Source organism: Corvus hawaiiensis, chromosome Z (genome assembly GCF_020740725.1).
Source record: "Corvus hawaiiensis isolate bCorHaw1 chromosome Z, bCorHaw1.pri.cur, whole genome shotgun sequence".
NCBI lineage: Eukaryota > Metazoa > Chordata > Aves > Passeriformes > Corvidae > Corvus > Corvus hawaiiensis.
In genome coordinates, this window is record NC_063255.1 from 69,508,767 (window position 1) to 69,526,889 (window position 18,123).

An 18,123-nucleotide genomic window follows, 5' to 3' on the forward strand; every position below is an offset into this window, starting at 1 on the left:
ATAGTAGTGTGGAATTTTAAATGATGAGCTCACATGCTTCAGACTGTTGTATATTTCTGAGTATGTCCAAGTAAAAGTTTTGACTTAAACCACTTCCACCACTTCAGACATTTAAAGCTAGAATCTAACATTTTGCATTGGGTCTGATTGTGGTTACTATTATTCTCTAGCAGCAAGATTTTGCCTTTGGAAAAAATTGGCCACATTGTACTTTCTAGGGCAGCAGTCTGTTTCACTTGTGCTAAAGTAGACTGAAAGGCTGTGGTTGTGAGCCAGAGAGGTAATAAATGAGAGGTAACTTATGTTTATATTGTCTTCACTACACCTTTTCCATAGCAGCATGTAGTGTTCTGAGCTGTGACTCTGGAGTCCCATTTTTTTTCTTCTTTGAAGGTCTGCTCCCCACAAACCTGGTGCCCTTGGATCTACATCTTGAGGCATAAATCTGAAGGGGCAGGGCAGCAAAAGTATAAATTTCACTGCAAGATTGTGTGCCAAACGTGATGGACTTTGGGTGGGTTGTAAAACATATCCTCTCTTCTCTGCTGAACGCTGATTCCAGCATTTCCAGTTTCTTGACCTGTGTGTGTACTTTGCTCACCACACACTGTCAATGACGTCTTCATAACTGGTTAAGTTTGTAGTGCAGCACTGTGTCTTCCAGTTCCCTTGACCTTGCCTTGAATGAGATTCAGCAGGGGAGTTTTGTTTTAAAATTCAGTCTGAGCTAATTGTACTGCCGCTCTTCTCACAGAAAGACAGAATGGTTAAGGTTGGGAGGGACCACAGTGGGTCACCTGGTCCAACTTCCCTGCTCATGCAGGGCTATCCCAGAGCACATTGCACAGGATTGAGTCCAGCCAGTTCTTGAATATCTCCAGTGAGGAGACATCCACAACTTCTCTGGGCAGTCTGTTCCAGTACATAGTCAAATGTGGAAACAGGATCTCCTAGTGAGCAGCATGTTGTTTGCTGCTCTTGAGTCTGGTATAGAAGGCGTATTGTTATCTTGCCAGAAATTCACTGCTGAACAGCTCTGCCATGGGTTGTCAAGAGTTAAAACAGAACTGAGCAAAGCAAAAGGGAATTGTACCTCAATATTTATTCCTGGCTGACTCTCTAGTACTATATATTGGAACTAAAGTCTTGGAGATACATTTTCATTGATCAGATCTAGGTTTCCTTTTTGTCTAAGGCAAATCCTTTGTTTCTGTGTTGGCAAGTACTGCAGTGTTATGAAAATCAAAGTGGGCTGTACTTACGCATTCCTAAGTATCTCTCCTTAGGAAAATGCCTGTTTATGCATATTTTATCCAAATGGTAAGACTATAACTGGCATGGGTAGCTCTGTAGGACTGTCTGAAGGATTATTAATTTTAGATGAGCTTTGGTGATGCTGTATGCTTTACTCTGCTTCCTGAGTCCCTTTTGTCCCTCCACCATGGAGCAGGGTTTGGGTTTAGCTTAAATGAGTGACCAAATGGACTATCATGGTCACCACCGTCAGTTTTTCATGGCCTACCTCAGTCACTAAGTTAGGGTTGTTAAAAGCACAGTTACGAGATTATGTTGTTGAAAAAGGATGGTAGAAATGCATGTGCACATTTGATAGCTATAATAGCCTTACTCTACAAGCTTGATACTGAAGGAAAACATACTGTCTGAGGTTGACTTACAGACCTCATCATGTGTATCAGTGGTATTTACTACTTCTTTTTGGGCAACAGTTTCTGCAACAGACTTAAATGTGACGCTGATTGCTGCAGTTCTGTGTGCTCAGGAAAACAGTGGGTGAGCCAATGGCAATGCTGCTTCTTTAGCCCTGAAGAAAAAGAAATTGCTCCAAAGGTATCTATAAATCCTTACTGTCATGTGGATAGCCTCTGTTTCACTTAAAGAAACAAAAGTAGAAGGATTTCTGGTTTTCTCAGTCCGGTCTGCTCCTGCTGACTGTACCATGTTATATAATAACCTTCATAAACTCACCAAACTATGTCTTAAAAAGCAGAACCTCACAAGGTTTGAAGTAGTGGTTCTTTCTGTTTAAAACCATAGTTGCCTTTTGGCTGAATCAGTGTAAGGGGAACAAAACTTCTGTAACTGCAAACAGCATTGGGGAGAAAAGTGCTATAGATAATGTTGGTTGACAGGAAGCTCAACATGACCCAGCCATGGGCACTCACAGCCCAGAGAGCCAAATGTGTCCTGGGCTGTATCCAAAGCAGCGTGGCCAGCAGGGCCAGGGAGGGGATTCTGCCCCTCTGCTCTGCTCTGCTGAGACCCCACCTGCAGTGCTGCATCCAGCTCTGGGGTCCCAGCACAGGAAAGATGTGGCTTAGTCCAATGGGTCCCAGAAGAGGGTTGCAAAACTGATCAGGGGGCTGGAGCACCCCTTCTGTGGGGACAGGCTGAGAGAGTTGGAGTTGTTCAGCCTGGAGAAGAGAAGGCTCTGCAGAGTACTTACAGCACCTTCCAGCTGTTTGCATAACTGAGTTACAAGGTTGTTTGTATACTAGCAGGATTTAATTAAAATCCTGAGGTTTTCCTTCCTCTGATTAAACATGTGCAAAACACAGTAAATCTTTTCACAGTAGATCTTGTTGTAGCTAAGTTCTGCAACTTCCAGACATTGGTAAAACATATCTTATATGTAATACAGCTTGTATCTGTGTTCTCAGTCTTGGACACTGATTACCAAATGCTGTAAGTTATAGTTGCCCTATTGCAGACCCCTAATTTTTTCCAGAGTAGATATAACTTTTAGATTTTTGGCTATAAATGGAAAGAAACTTTACATCTTTCAGGTCTGCTCCACTTAGTTCTCTCTAGTTTTTCCCCCTCTTTTTTTCACTGACTTACTAACATCCTCCTTCTCAAGAGATTTTTTCTCTTGTATGTTTATCTGGACTTGCGGTTTGACAGGTGTATTCTACATTACTTTTTTTCTTCTTTCTTCTTTCTTTGCATCCTCATACTGTTTCCAGGTTGTTCCTCAGGGTACTGCATTTACCCTTTAGACATCGTAGCCTACCTAACTAGAACAGAAGGGTTCCAGATTAATTTTAAAGGCTTATCACCATGCTGGGAAAAAACCCACAACAGTTTTACTGCTGTTGAATTACAAGAAGTTTGAAAAGCTGAGGAGTAGCTTTCACTTTGGATCAGCATCTCATTTAGAGCTCAGGGAATGACTCAGTTTTATATATAAGTAGTAAATTTTTGTACTGGAAGGAAGAAAAATTGCAGGTGGGCACATGTGTGTATCTTCAAAAACAGTTCCAATGCAGTAGCTTTCTGGTACCCTGGACTTACGATATTAGAAAAGTCTTTTTACAAGAAAACTGAGAATTTGAAGTACAAAGAATACAAAATGCTGCTCTGGGCCCACTGTTCATATCTCTGGAGATGATCCATTGAACAGCAGAGTCAGCTGTGGCTCATGGTGAATACCTGCTCTGGCTCAGCAAGCTCCTGCTGCTTATCTGTACAATTCTTTTTCTAGAAGACACATTCTAGGAAATAAATTCTATAGGAAAAGCTAACTGGCTCAGGTAAAAGCCATATTTGCCTGGAAGTACACTTTCTTTGTATATTCTTCCTTGTCTTCTTTGGAGAAGACAAGTGTGATTCCTTAGAGTATAAATCTATTTGGTCTATAAAATGTCATTAGTAAGGGTGACTTTTGGGACCCTTGGCATGGACCCATAATACACAAACATGCAGTGCAGGATAAAGCTGGGAAACTCATCAGGAATATGATTCTCCTCACTGAAGCAGCTTTTGTACTGCAAAACACAGTTCTCCTAATGACACTTGCTTAGTGCAGTTTTGTGTGATATTGTGTTGGATTTATGGATGTTGGTTTCCTAAACAGCTATTCGGGTAGTCTGTGCTTCAGTGAAACAACTTTCATATGTCCTGTAACAAATCCAAAAGTGGAATGGAGTAGAACATTTGTCTAGAGTTTTAATGTGAAACAAAATGATGTAGTGAGCTTTCTTCTATTCCATGGTGAAGTAAAAACTGGCTCATTTTCAACTTGGATCCAAGATTTCAGGTTTCTGAAGTCACCCCTATGGAGGTGATGTCAGATTTGTAATGCTGTCTTGCTTAAAATGATGCTGCCTTAGTTACAGTAAGCAAAGTGAACTAATGTCTTCAACTTTATTCTTGCCTTTTAGCTTTTTTATTTGTATTGATATTAATGTCCTAAAACCATGAGAGATTGACTAAACAAATTTTAAAAAAAAGATACTGGGAGGAAATAAGCAGATTTAAAGCTCTTGTAATGTGATTTAACTGCTGGAAATAAGAATAATAACACAGGGCCAAAACACTTAGACCACCAATGTAAGGAACTTCTGGTCCAGTGATTAGGACATGAATCTTTTTCAGAAGGGCTTTGGAAGCAATTTCTCTTGGCTACTCAATATAAACATACTAGATAATATGGTTTCATATCTGTCATTTGCCTTCTGAACTGGTTATGTATTCAATTAATACTGTTTTGTCTCCTACCATGTCTATCACATCTTAAATCTCAAACACACAACTAATTTAGCACCTTGCAGGATTTAGTCACTGTCACTAACAAGAAGCCGTGTTTCAGCCTACTTACTGCCAGGCAGATCTCAAATGCATGAAGTACCTCGGGCTTTTCAACAAAACCCTCACTCCTCCCTCCAGCACCAGTACTGCGTTTCATGGGTGAGAGTGCAGAACTCCCTTGCAGGAAGGAGAATAATCTGCAGGAGTGCTCTGTACTGTGGTGGGCATTGCTGCAAGGTCATGTTGCAGAGCACATTGGCTACAGGAACCTGCCTCACCCAGAACATTGCTGTCCTTGATGTTCAGAAGGTTCAGCACTGGTGTAGAAATCACAGGGTTTTTTTAAATGTAAACATCAATAATAAACAATGCTCCACATTTTCTTCTAGTTTTCTTCATAAGCCTAGTACTGTTTAAAAGATTTGAGTTAGACCCCTTGGAGTGTGAATACCTCAAAGCATGCTGTTTGCTTATTGATGGGTCACAATCACAGATACGACTCTCTAATCATTTTGATATGCCATGCGAATGAATACGTGGACTTTCTCCTTAGCACTTGTCCTTCTGTTATAATTACATTGTGGTAGTGACATTTAAAGTATGATAGTTGTAGGCAAAAGCTGTCACTCCTATTAAAATACAAATAACAATGTTTCTCAAATGTCTCTGTAGATGGATGGAGGTCTGCTTGGACGAAGAGCTGCCCCCAACTACGGAACTGGAAGAAGGCTTAAGAAATGGTGTTTACCTTGCCAAACTTGCGAAATTCTTTGCACCTAATGTGGTGTCAGACAAAAAGATCTATGATGCGGAGCAGTCACGCTACAAGGTAATAACTTTCTCAATTCTCTCACCAAGATGACAAAACCCAGTAATGTTTGTCTTCCAGCTCTTAAAGATTCCTAAGCATGGCTAGTTAGTTTTCTGTATCTCTTTTAAGGCTGTAGAGACTAGATGGAAGATGCACAGCTGTAAGAAGCCTGTATGATAAGTTAGAGATATTTTACCCATAGAAAAATTGTTTTGGTGTGGCTTCACATTTTTAAAACTGCACAAATTACATTTCTGGCTCCAAGGAGAACATGAGCTTTGCAATTAATAAAGTTATTTCTCATTAGTAATAGAAGTCAAAAGCAATTTGGTAACTATTTCAAGCTTTCTTCATCTTAGAATGTGAGCATATCTGACATTCACTTCATTAGATCTCTGTGTTTATTTTATCAACTTTAACTATGAGAAGCAAAAAGCAAGCTACCAGTAAATGAGCTTAGCTTGTTCCCTGCACAGGCTTTTGCTAGCTCCAAGGACCTGGATAATACAGAAATATATATTCATACACATTAGTCCCACTATGGAAAGCATTATCTCAACATGTAGGGGGGGCAAAAAAAAAAAAAAAAGGTTAAGAATTCCAGTTACATTTAAATGTTTCTCTTGAAAATCTCCAAAACTTCAGAGATTCCTTCTTCCTTTTGCTCTGAAGGATAACATTGAAAATAAAATAAAAATACTTTCCCACTTTATTCTTATGCTGCTGTCATAGGCTTTAGGGAGGGTCAGGTATTCAGGTAGAACTGAAGAATTCCAAGACCTCCTTATCTGTTCTTCATGGAAGTTCTGAGCAGTGTTACTATTTCTGTATTTTGGTTCCTGGTATTTAACATCCAGCCTCTACTCCCAAAGAATACTGAAGGACTGTATAAATTTCTACTTCAATCACAGTCCACCCTGATCCATACAAATCTGGCTTATGTAATGTGAAAGAATGAGCTGAACTCAGTGTGGAGCTGTTGATGTGTTAGAATGCTTCATTAGCAAAATTGAAGCTGTTACACTTTGGTCTCCAGGTTCAAATAAGCAAACATTCCTTGAACTCAGCTTCAGGATATAAAACTGGGAAATAACAGGAGGATCAATAAGTAGAGAATTTGCTTAATGTGACTTTAATAATCTTCTCCTATGTTTCTAACAGAGATCTGGCCTTCATTTTCGGCACACTGACAACACTGTGCAGTGGTTAAGAGCAATGGAATCCATTGGTCTGCCTAAGGTAAGCCTTTAAATTTCAGCAAAGAAAGTGGCTGAAATCATTGGCTCACTGAGATCCCCTTTCATCTGCTTGAGCATAAGCAGTTCCTTACAGTAAGTCTGCAGGGAAGGGGTAATTCAAAAAACAAATTGAGGAGAAGGTAATGTGGAAAGCAATGGGAGTGTCAGTCCTGTGTTGCTGCTGCCGGTTTGTGTGGGCTGAGGTGGGGGGACACTAGCAGTGTTTGAGCTATATCGTATTGCTAGTGCAGTCTCTGGGGGGGAGGCCCTGAAAGGAATATGGTTTAAAACAGAAAACTTAAATATTTGCTTCCTTTAGGTTACCTCTTCACATCGTGCCTCTTGCTGCCTCTTCCTCTTACTGTACGTCCCAGTTTCTCTGCCTCTACCCTGTTTCCAGACTGTTCTTGCACCCTTCAGTGCATCTGCGTGACTGTGCTGCTGCTCTTCTTCCACCTGCTGCTTTCTTGGGTCACCTCTTATATTTACCTTCCTCCTTGTGGGTCTTCACTTGTCATCTCCCCCCTCTGCTGCTGTTTCTGGGCACCAGTGAGTCTATTTTGGATGAAAATCCTTTAAGAAAGGGCTGTGTGCAAACACCCATGCTGCTTGTTTGTACATTTTGGTGGCCACACGCAGCTTGAGGTGAGCAGTTCCCACCCCAGGGTGCCTGGGGGCCAGCAGCCTGGTGCTGCCTGAGGCACTGTGGTCAGGCACAGTGGGGATGCTCAGGCAGCTGCTTGAAGGGCTACATGGGCTAATGGTCAGCTACTGTAGGCAAGTTCACTGCAGGCAACCTCACTGCAGGTGCCCATAACCGGGAAAGGGCACTCATGACTGCCATCAGAAATGCCAGAGAGATGGGAAAGCATCCTGCCTTTTCCAGATCAGGCTTTTTTTTTTCCAGTTGAGACCTTGAGCCTTCTGTTCAGCTGGCTGATTTCCACCCTGCCATCCCTCCTCTGAAAGATTATGTTTCTGTTGCAGAGGATGGTCATGGCCAAAAGCTTTCCCAATTTCCCCTCACAAAGCTGTTTTGAGCAAGTGATGAAGAGGGCACTGTGCTCCTGACTTACTCAGTCTGGTCCTATTGACCATAGGACAGTGCAGCCCTGAGTGACCAGCCTGGGCTGGAAGCATGCTGCCAACTCTCACGGTTAACTAAGTCTTTTTATTATATTTTTGTGGAGAAACAGTGTTTAGTGACTGGGACCAAGGCCAGGAACAAATTAGTGGTAGAACCAGAACTGGAACTTATGATGTGACTTCTTGGCTAAATTGCTTAATATTCCTCTCTCTCAATATCTTTCTTTGTAAATGATGTATTCACAAAGTTAGGGGTGCTGGCAATTAAAATTATGCATTTGCAAACCATACTTGATAGGTTTGGTTTGTAATGAGGCTTTGCAAATTGTAACTGCATTCCAGGTTTTGGGCGTCTGTAGAGGACAAGCACTACTGGCTGAGCTTATGCCAAAGGACATTTTCTAAAAATCTTGTTGAAATGCTGTCTGCTTATCTTCCTGTTTTCCCCTCTTATTAAATAGCTTTTATGCTTTATTAAGCTCCTCTTTATGAAAACTACTGATAAAGTTAAAATAGCATCAGAAGAGACGTGACTCATAGCTGTATAGAAGTACCAGCTGAAATTCTGTAAGTTTAAGGTACAGTTCTGCAGAGTAAATATTTCTGCTCTGTAATAAGTCTTCTTATTTAACTGTGTGCTCTTTGGTTTTTAGATCTTTTATCCAGAGACTACGGATGTCTATGATAGGAAAAACATCCCTCGGATGATATACTGCATTCATGCTCTAAGGTAACTGCTGACAGGAATAAAAGTTATAGTACCTGCCAAAGGTAGGAGTGTAAGTCTTGAAATGGCTTTAGGGCAACCAGTATATCAAAATCTGTCAGAATTTAGAAGTTCATTAATTTTAAGTTGGAGACAAAAGTTGAACTTTGTCAGGGCATTGGCCTAGTAATTTTCAAAATAGAAACTAAGGGCTACTGAATTCAGCACACACATCCCTCTCTCGATAGTACACCCACTTGCAAAGTGAGCATACAATTTCAAAATGCATACTTCAACAGAAATCAAGCAAATTAACAGAAACTTAGCAAAACATTAGTGCAACCATGGAGCAGACATGCTGATCAGAGTGAAAATAATGATGAACTGACATATTTCTGTCCCAAAACTGAAGCAATTACTTTATTCTGTGGTAATTTATGTAAAAATGAAACATTTTCAAAGATTTCAAAATTCTGAGCAACTTGACTTCTAAGGTAAAGTAAGAGCCTTTCACTACACCATTGAAAGTAGAGATTAAAATTTTTTCATGTTCTGCCTTAAGGTTTTCTTGATGTTTAGCACAAAAACATCTGCCCTGTGCTGTCCCTGGTGTGAGAGGCAGTGGTATTGGCAGACAGCTCCACTCTCCTGTGGCTCTTCTAGTTCATTTCCTGCACACAGAGACCTTTCCCTTTAAATATTTTTTGGCACTAATCTTTCAGAGAACAGAATTAACTTACACCCCAAACTTTCTTCTGTTTTTAATGGTGTTCAAAGGTACATCAGCTGCTCCAGGCCTAACAGAAACTCTTCAATACATGCTTTATTAAAACTTCTTTAGGGCTAATCCTTGAAATTGTGACCACTCTTGCACTCTGGGATGTGCAGTCACTCCCAATAAACAGGACTTACCACTAAAGTTCACTGTATTTGCTTTATATGCCAGGTGTTCAGTTGACAGTTCAGTATATTTTTGCCATCTTTGACGAGAGTTGCCCCTTGAAATTATTACACTTGGTGTAATGTTACCTGGGAAGTGACTCCAGGACTATTTGAGGGTGGCTCTTGCCTGTAAAGAGGATCCATGGGGCTATAACCCTAACCAGGTCAGGCTGACTCAGTGGGTTGTGTGCCCCCCAGCTGTGTTATGGGCCAGCTCAAACATTTTGCAGAAGGTGGAAGAACGCATTTAATTTTTCTAGTATTTGCCCCTCATGTACATAGGACATATTAACTGTGAATTTGAATGCTACATAAACAACAATCCCATCAAATGCCTTCATAATATCTGCCTTATGATTGCAATGGCAATAACTCTCATCCTGAACTGAGGTTTACAATGGATTGAGCTATGGTAGAAATTTTCCTTTCTCCATTGACATGCCCCAGGATTTATGCCATTACCAGAATTAGTCTGTGTTGTCTCAGTTTTTGCTTCCAAGTTTGTCCTGTTTAAATTACTTTTTCTTGATGCATATCAGCACAAAGCTCTAACTCTGTACTTCTGTACTTAGTATGGTGGGGTTTTTTTAGTTCTATAATTTCAGAAATGAACTTTATATCATACGTGTCATGCCACACTGAAAGGGACTAGGCCTGGAATGCTTTTATTTATGATGCTTTCCCATGAGGTTGTAGGCTCCTGTTGCCTGCATCCTGTGCAGGATGTAAGAATAGAAGAAACAATGACTGAGCTTTATTTACTTCTATACCTTTTCCTAAAATGCTTGCCATAAGTCCTTCACTGGAGTTTTTCAAATCAAACTCCAATCTCAGTACTGAATGGCACTCAGGCTACATTGAAAACTGTCTGGCAAAGAATAGAATTAAGGACAGGTCACTTTGCTTGGCCAGCCGTGTTCCCAGGTGGGTTGGCACCAGAAGAATGCTGAGCTGTATCTGAAACATATATTTGACATCTGAAAATAGTAACATTTTTCAGGGAAAGTCATTGGCTGTTTATTATTTTGCTGATCTGCTGCTGCTAGGAGGCCTGAGGATAGATGGTTACTCTAAGCATGATTATTTAAATACAGTTTTAGGTTATGTCCTGATTCAAGTCTGAGGTTAAGACCATTGTACTTAAATCATTTGGAATGACTTGTGCTGTCAAATACAACACAGCTCTGGCCAGGAAGGAGTGACTTAGCAAACTATTTCTTATTATATTCCTGTTGAATGTAATTACCTCTTGCTTTTCTCTTACTGAAACATCAATACTTAAAGTATTGACTGGGACCAAGGCCAGGAACAAATTAGTGGTAGAACCAGAATTGGAGCTTCTGGTTCCAACTTGAAAAATACAAAGGCATAGGTTTCATTTCTTGCACCGTTTTTCTTGTGAAAGCAGACTTGGATTTGTTCCTGCACTAAGTGAGGTTAAAAACAGCTTCATTTAAATTAAGATGTTAACAATGATTCTTCTTCATAAATAGCAGTGCTTGGAGATATTTTTTCCCTGAAAAATTTAGTTTTCGAATTTTGATCAGTGATCTTGCAAGAAGATCACTGCTACATCTTAGACAAACTATCGCTCTAGAAGCTGGACAGCTTCAAAACATTGTTTTCCTAGGAAGCAGCAGAATAACAAGCATGCCTTGAAAGAAAAAAAACATGCTATTTTCAGATCTGTTTTTCACAGCATGTTTTACATGAGCTAAGCATAAAACAAGTCCTGGGAACATCTGCCTGATATGAAATGCAGTTCTGTATGGGTGATGCTTTGTATTGAAAGGAGTTTCACCTAGGAACTGCTCTTTCTCCTTTGTTTTTCCTTTGCTCCTGATGCCTCCATATTCAGTTTTCTTAACCATGAGGCCCCTGCTTTTGACTTTGTGTGTTTTCTGAGGTTCAAGTTACACAATAAAAGCATTAAGCAAGCTGTTTCAAGTGAAATTATATGTTAACTCAGAGTAGAAGTGTCTTTGTGTTCCCTGCAAGACTAGAAGAACATTTTCAGCACCATCTGGTGGTTAATAAGTTTATCCAAACAAAGGAGCATAGGAAATATCACACATGGTTCAACATCCTTCTGGAAGTGCTGAACAGCAAAAAAAATACTATTTAATGTTCATAGCACTCTTTCTTCTTGTATCTTTTTATTGTGATGACCCAAAAAAGAGTCAGCATAGTGATGCTGCTGATTTCCATAGCTTGTTTGTATGACACCCAGCATTTCAGACAGGATTGTGTCCCTGTCTCAAACTTGGAGCAAAATCTCTTTCTACCCAGAAAAGGCTGGAAGGCAGACCAGGGTAACAGAGGAACCTGGTTCATTACTATAGTCTTGTAAAGTCTATGTGCTATTTTTCCCCTGAAGTAGCTAATTTGCATTTTGTACGGATTTGAAAGCTAAGAATGGCATCAGCAATGATTTTGAGAGGCTGCAAAGGAGTGTTGATCTACCTGATATCCTTTGTTGTGTTCATCCAGATGGGGACAGGACAGAGGAGTAGCTGTGGCAGCATGGAAAATAAATGCTGATTCCACATGCTCCTAAATAAATACAACAGCTACAAATACATGCTTTGAAATCTCATCCTATTATTTGCTATTAGCAAAAAACCTCTCTACAACAAAACACAAAAGGGAAATATGCCTCTCTGGAAACAAAAGCCCTAAACCCCAAAGCACAATTGCAATGAATGATGTTGGGGTGAAGTAAGTTTGAAAAGAGGTGGAAAACAATCCTTTTGGAGGAATGTGTTGTTTAAGTATTGATTTTAAAATCTATCTGTTTTGATTCTTTCTTGCTTAACTTGTTTATGGAATTTCACTGCTAAATTATAGAAACATCAGTCTTTTGTAGATAAACACATGCCTTGTGTTTGGAAGCTACTGAGAAAATATATATGTATTCAGCTGTTTTCTTTCAGATAGCACCCCAGAGCTCTAGGAATGGGTGAAGATATTTTTCATGCTATATTGAAATTAAAATATTAGCTCTTGGAGAGTACATTGAATCAACTTTCTTTGTTTTCCAAGAACAAAATAGCTAATGACACAAATAATTTTGAGATGGTGTTGGATGGACTTACAGGGTCTTGTTCCTTTACACTTAGTAAGAAGGGTTTCAGTGATTTATGTGTCTTCAGCTAGTAATTACAGGGATGTAATTAATGCAAGTCAAAACAGAACATAGATCCAAAGATATAAGCTGTGCTAAAATGCTTTCAGATCTCAATTTTACCCCAATACTAGCTTTTGCATTTCTTTACCTATCTTTCACTAAGGTTTTCTACTTGTTTATAAATCCCCTGTGACCTGAGATACACTGACAGTGACTCTCTTAGAGATGCTTCCTTTTCTATAAGACTTAAAAATACAGAACAAAGAAAATTTTAGTGTCAATTTATTCTGTACTGGCTCATGTAAGTCAAGGGTTAAAGGACAAAGCTTCATAAAAGTGCTTTTCTCTTGTACAGAAAGCAAACCACTGAATCACATACGGAACTTTAAAGCCTAATTTTCTCCTTTGCAGTTTATATCTCTTCAAACTAGGATTAGCTCCACAGATCCAGGACCTCCTGGGAAAAGTAGACTTCACAGGTAAAAAAATGCTCATATAATCATGTGTTAGATAGGTTTTTTTACCCTGTAAATCTGCTAACATTGTGCATATATTCTATTATGGCTCTCTCCTCTGAAAACATTGTTACAAACACTGTTACAAATTAAACAGGTGGGAGGCTGCTATTTTTAATGATTGTCAGTCTCCAAGGGACAGGAGGGAGTGAGTTTGCATGGAATACTTGTCGTATCTTAGAGTCTTTCAAAATGGGGAGGAAAACTGCTCAGAAGCCCTGGCCACAAGCACTTTCAGAAATGTTTTTGTAGGTCTGGTTGTTCATAGTGAAATTGTCATGCTTTTGTTCTGATAATGTTTCCTTTTATTTTTTTGTCTGAACAGAGGAAGAAATCAGCAACATGCGAAAGGAGCTAGAGAAATATGGTATACAGATGCCATCTTTTAGCAAAATTGGTGGGATTCTGGCCAGTGAATTATCAGTGGACGAAGCTGCTTGTAAGTGTGACTCTCGTTGTGTTCTCTACCAAGTGCTTTGACAGGATGCTAACAAAATATTTTCTGTGTTCTAATTCACTTTGTTTGCCACCTCTTAATAACTAGAAAGAAAAGCAAGCAAGTTTTCGCTATCACATTGCTTCATTGTTAGAAGGCCTCTTCAAAATTTGCAGTCTGAGTTTTTTAGTATCCCCATTGAACCATAGGAAGTGCTACCAGAAGCAAAGATTACTTACAGTATTTTGAATGGGTTTAATGTTTTGGTAGCTAGTGCTCCTCTAGAATAATGAATTGGGCTCTGTGCATGCCTCTGCACCATGTGGGTACAATGTAGATGGCCATGGGAACATGGATGTGTATTTTCTGTGTCTCCTCTTTTTATTTTTTGCCTTTTGCAGTTTTCCTAAAACACCCAAACAGGTTGATGTGAGGACAAGTCATTGTTCCAGACAGACAACTCTCTCACATATGGTGTTGTATATGTGGAACTTGCCTCCACGGGTAGCTTTCAATCTGTCTGACCACTGGCATGTGACCCACAGCATGGTAGAACCCTGCTGGGGGGTAGGTCCTGCTGGACAGTTATGGTTCTTTTGAGCCTGTCTTGAACAGCTTCCATTCAAAAACAGAATTAAATACTTTTTCTGCTACCCATGCCTATTCATCTGTAAGTCTGGGTGTTTTTCTCTATATCACTTTTTTTTTTTTAAGAAATGAAGTGATATATTACAAAAAAATTGCCTGCATTTAAATGATGTGAAATCAAGTGTGCCCACTCAAATCAACACTTGAGCTCCAGTAATTTTGTTCAAGATCCCATTCTTTTCAGCAGGGTAAACTGAAGAACAGAAGGACTGGCTTTAGTATGTTCCATTGCTGCTTCATTCAATCTTGCAAAGTGGCAAGCTGATTCATTATGGTATTTAGTGTGCTGAAAGTTTCAGAGCCCACAACACACTGATGTTGATTCACATTATCTGTGTTGTATATTTTGAAGCCTGCTTAATATGTGCATGCTTCACCAAAGCTAGCTCTTAAAATGCTGCCTTTTGAAGTGGCAGGAGTTTTTTAGCAGATTTTTAGATATTTAGTGACTATGAAGCATTTTTTCAGGGAGCTTCCTCTGCCGAAGATGAAAGGGCTGAAACATCCTTCACTTCCTTTAACTCCTGAAGTGTTTTCAGTCTTAGAAAAGCAGGGTTTCCTTATGCTGGTTCTGTCCCTTGCTCTGCCCCACAACAGGAAACATCTGCTATAGGAACCCTCACACACTAGGGAGGTTGGATAATGGAGATCCTACCAGAGGAAGGGGTCTACCATCCTTCCTAAGTGGAGTATGCAAAAGGAGATATGAAGGTGAAACAACTGCTGATGACTCCTACTCAGCTCCAGAAATTGTATAAATCAGCATGGAAAGAATAAGCTTAAGTGCTTTTACAGAGAGCTCATTCTTCAAGGAAACCTCTCTCTTATTCTGTGCCTCCAGCCTGCTCTTCCAAGTCCAATCAGGCTGTTTCTCTTGGTAGGTGGGTTGACATCTACCAATATCTGTTCGATTCTCTCCTATCTTGAACCTATCTTTTGTCTGCTTTTTGCTAGCTTCACTTAGGTTAGTGAAGCTTCTTACACAACTGTGGAAGAGATAATATCCTTCCGGTGTGTTCTGTGAGGATGTTTGGAGCATGTATGTGCCTAAGGACAGTTTTCTTAGTCCCTTGGTGTGGATATGGATGTACACAGAACCACAGAATGTCTCAAGCTGGAAGGGACCCATATGGACAGTTGAGTCCAAGTTCCTAATCCTCACAGGATTACCTAAATCTAAATCATAGAGCTAGGAGCATTGTCCAGATGCTCCTTAAACTCTCTCAGGTTTGATGCTGTGACCATTTCCATGGGAAGCCTGTTCCAGTGACTTACCACCCTCTCAATGAAAAACCTTTTCCTAATGTTCAATGTGAACTTTGTCTTTTCACAAAGTTTAGTGACAAACAAACCCCTGAAAATCCTCCACTGTGCTAGCTGTTTGTACTACCCCGCTGATATTGTGCTGAGCTGAGCTCGAGTGAAACAATTTTAGAACAACTTGCTGGCATGAACTTAGTGCTAAGCAATGGATTATCCACCAACAGCTATGCAAGTCCCAGTAGCTGCCATCTCTGAGGATGTATAGCTTCACTTCATCCTTCATTTGCCCCATTGAGTTTTCAGTCATATGTTCTTTTGTCTGACTTCCCTAAATTTGTACACTCCTTTGTTTTTCTAAAACCACAAATCTGAAGCATCTTTGCTTTCTTTCATAAACTTGAGTGAAACTGAACTCTTTCAGACTCTGATATTTAGACCTTCAGTTAAACTTAACCTAAATAACAGCTTTTTACTGCATGCTTTTCTCCACTTTGTCAGAACCATGCAGGGCCATGTAGAGAAAGGGTATTGATAGACTAAGGAAAGATGGTCATTGTGTTTTGCCTTCACACATCTCCTTGGTGGCATGAAAGTAAATCCTAGGCAAGCTGCTGTGATGATAAATGGGGAGCTGCAATGTTCCTCCTTTGGGATATGATCTAGATACATATTTATCAGGAATTACATTTTATATAGCAAAGCCTGTAAAATATTTGAGATTAATGTGCCACCAGACAGCCACTGGGGTCTCTTTGTGGCATGAAGGTACAGATAAAGTGCAGCTCTAGTGTAAGTTCTTCACTTGCACTAGAGTGATCTTAGGACCAAATGTGTGCAGGGAGTAACTGGGAGGCGTGTGTGAGCCACTACTCTAAACTTAATTCAGCTGTAATTGGTTTTGAATTTGTACACTAATGCAAATTTACTGTGTGAAAAAACATGAGCTTTTCTGACTCTGAAGTTTTTGGAGTCAAGCATTTGTTTAGTAGCTGAAGTTTTCTTGTTTTCTCAAAGGAAAGGCTTAACACTTAAGCTAATCAATGGCTGTAGTGAGTCCTATGACACTTTTTTCCCTTTTTCCTGTGTAGTAATATTTTGAGAACCCTCAAAAGCCTGCTGGGTGTTTTTTGCCTCCATTTGAAGTCTGCTGTTTTGCTGTCTCGTGGCAGGTGACAGGAGGAGGGACCATTACATCAGTGTCTCTCATGTGCCTGATGGTTCATGGAGATTTTGATGTGCAAAGAACCATCTCAGAGAGGCTTAAATGTGATGTGCAGGGCTGCATCCTGCCTGGGGGGGGGGGGCGGGTCTTAAATGTGTTTTTCCAGAGGACAAGTTTATTGGATCTTCAATTTCCTTATTCTTGTGTAGCATCTCTCAGGTATACTCCATTTAGACAGTACTTTTATATGGACACAAACATGCAGCTTGAAGGTAAAAAAATACTTTCAATTCCTACATGTAATTACCTTCTAAATAAAATAGGACTTGAGCGATAAAATGTAACCCATACTTTATTGTCTGTCAGTACAATATTAACCATGTTACGGTTTAGCCCCAGCCAGCAGCCAAACCCCATACAGCTTCTCACTCACTTTCTCAGGTCTTGGTGGTGGGGGAATATCAGAAGAGTAAAAGCTGGAGAACTCATGTGTTGAGAAGAAGACGGTTTAATAGGGAAAGCAAAGGCTGTGCACACAAGCAAAGCAAAACAAGGAATTCATTCACTGCTTCCATGGGCAGGCAGGTGTTCAGCCATTCCAGGAGAGCAGGGCCCCATCACACATGATGGTGACTTGGGAAGACAAAACTCCATCGCTCTAAATGTTCCCCCCTTCCTCCTTCATCCCCCCCTTTATACACTGAGCATGGTGCCACAGGGTCTGGAATATCCCTTTGGTCAGTTGGGGTCACCTGTCCTGGCCGTGTCTCCTCCCAGTCTCCTAAGCACCCCCAGTCCCCTCCCCAGTGTGGCAGTACCAAAAGCAGAAACAGCCTCGGCTCTGTGCAAGCCCTGCTCAGCAACAGCAAAAACATCTCTGTATTATCAACCCTGAGTTCAGCACAAATCCAAAACACAGCCCCACGCCAGCCACTGAGATGAAAATTAACTCTACCCCAGCTGAAACCAGCACACCCCAGTTTGGGTGAAGGGTGAACGGGGAGCAGACAGTGATTTGCCACCTTTAAGTAAACACAAAGTTCTACAGTCTAGAGAAAACATGGAGTGGAATGTTCTAATCTGTAAATTGTTGAACACAAACACACCTTTCAAATAAATCAGAAGAAACAGTGACAGCTTTGACTTTTTTGCTTCCTGATATTTAGGACTATGCTTTCAATTTTAGTGCATGCAGCTGTAATAGCAATCAACGAAGCTGTTGAGAAGGGAATAGCTGAGCAAACCATTGTGACTCTGAGGAACCCAAATGCAATGTTGCTCAATGTGGATGAGGAGCTGGCACAGGACTATCAGAATGAACTCTTTGACGCTAAAAGGAAGAAAGAATCAAATGCAAGACTCAAGGTAGTGGTGTTTTATTTGTACTCCTAGTACATGTGTTCCTTCATGTTTCTTCTTATGCTGTAGTATTATTGTTTCAAAAATTAACCTAATTTTTAAAATTAGTACAATTAGGAAGAAACCCCCACTTTTAAGATAACGAAGAGAAATAATGGTAATGCAATGAGCTAAAAGCCAATTTTATAAGAATATGATTACTATGAGTATGATGCAGCTTAACTTTGCCCAAAGGCTAAAAATACCAGAAGACTAAATACTAAAGAAGACTAGTTTTCCTCC

The 18,123-nt window shown here is 40.2% G+C and overlaps 1 protein-coding gene across 7 annotated transcripts in view; it reads left to right on the plus strand.

The window, feature by feature from the left end:
* The window catches only part of LOC125319701 (ras GTPase-activating-like protein IQGAP2), a 125,591-nt gene that overhangs the window by 59,326 nt on the left and 48,142 nt on the right, over nt 1-18,123 (plus strand). For 4 of the 7 annotated variants that reach the window (XM_048291165.1, XM_048291167.1, XM_048291168.1 and 1 more), the window contains exons 3-8: nt 5,221-5,377; nt 6,521-6,598; nt 8,337-8,413; nt 12,870-12,937; nt 13,299-13,412; nt 17,669-17,850. In XM_048291165.1, the coding sequence (XP_048147122.1) occupies nt 5,221-5,377; nt 6,521-6,598; nt 8,337-8,413; nt 12,870-12,937; nt 13,299-13,412; nt 17,669-17,850 (676 nt within the window). Of the gene's footprint in view, nt 1-5,220; nt 5,378-6,520; nt 6,599-7,031; nt 7,147-8,336; nt 8,414-12,869; nt 12,938-13,298; nt 13,413-17,668; nt 17,851-18,123 lie in introns of those variants that run through there. The other 3 variants (XM_048291166.1, XM_048291170.1, XM_048291171.1) reach the window with 2 other exon arrangements.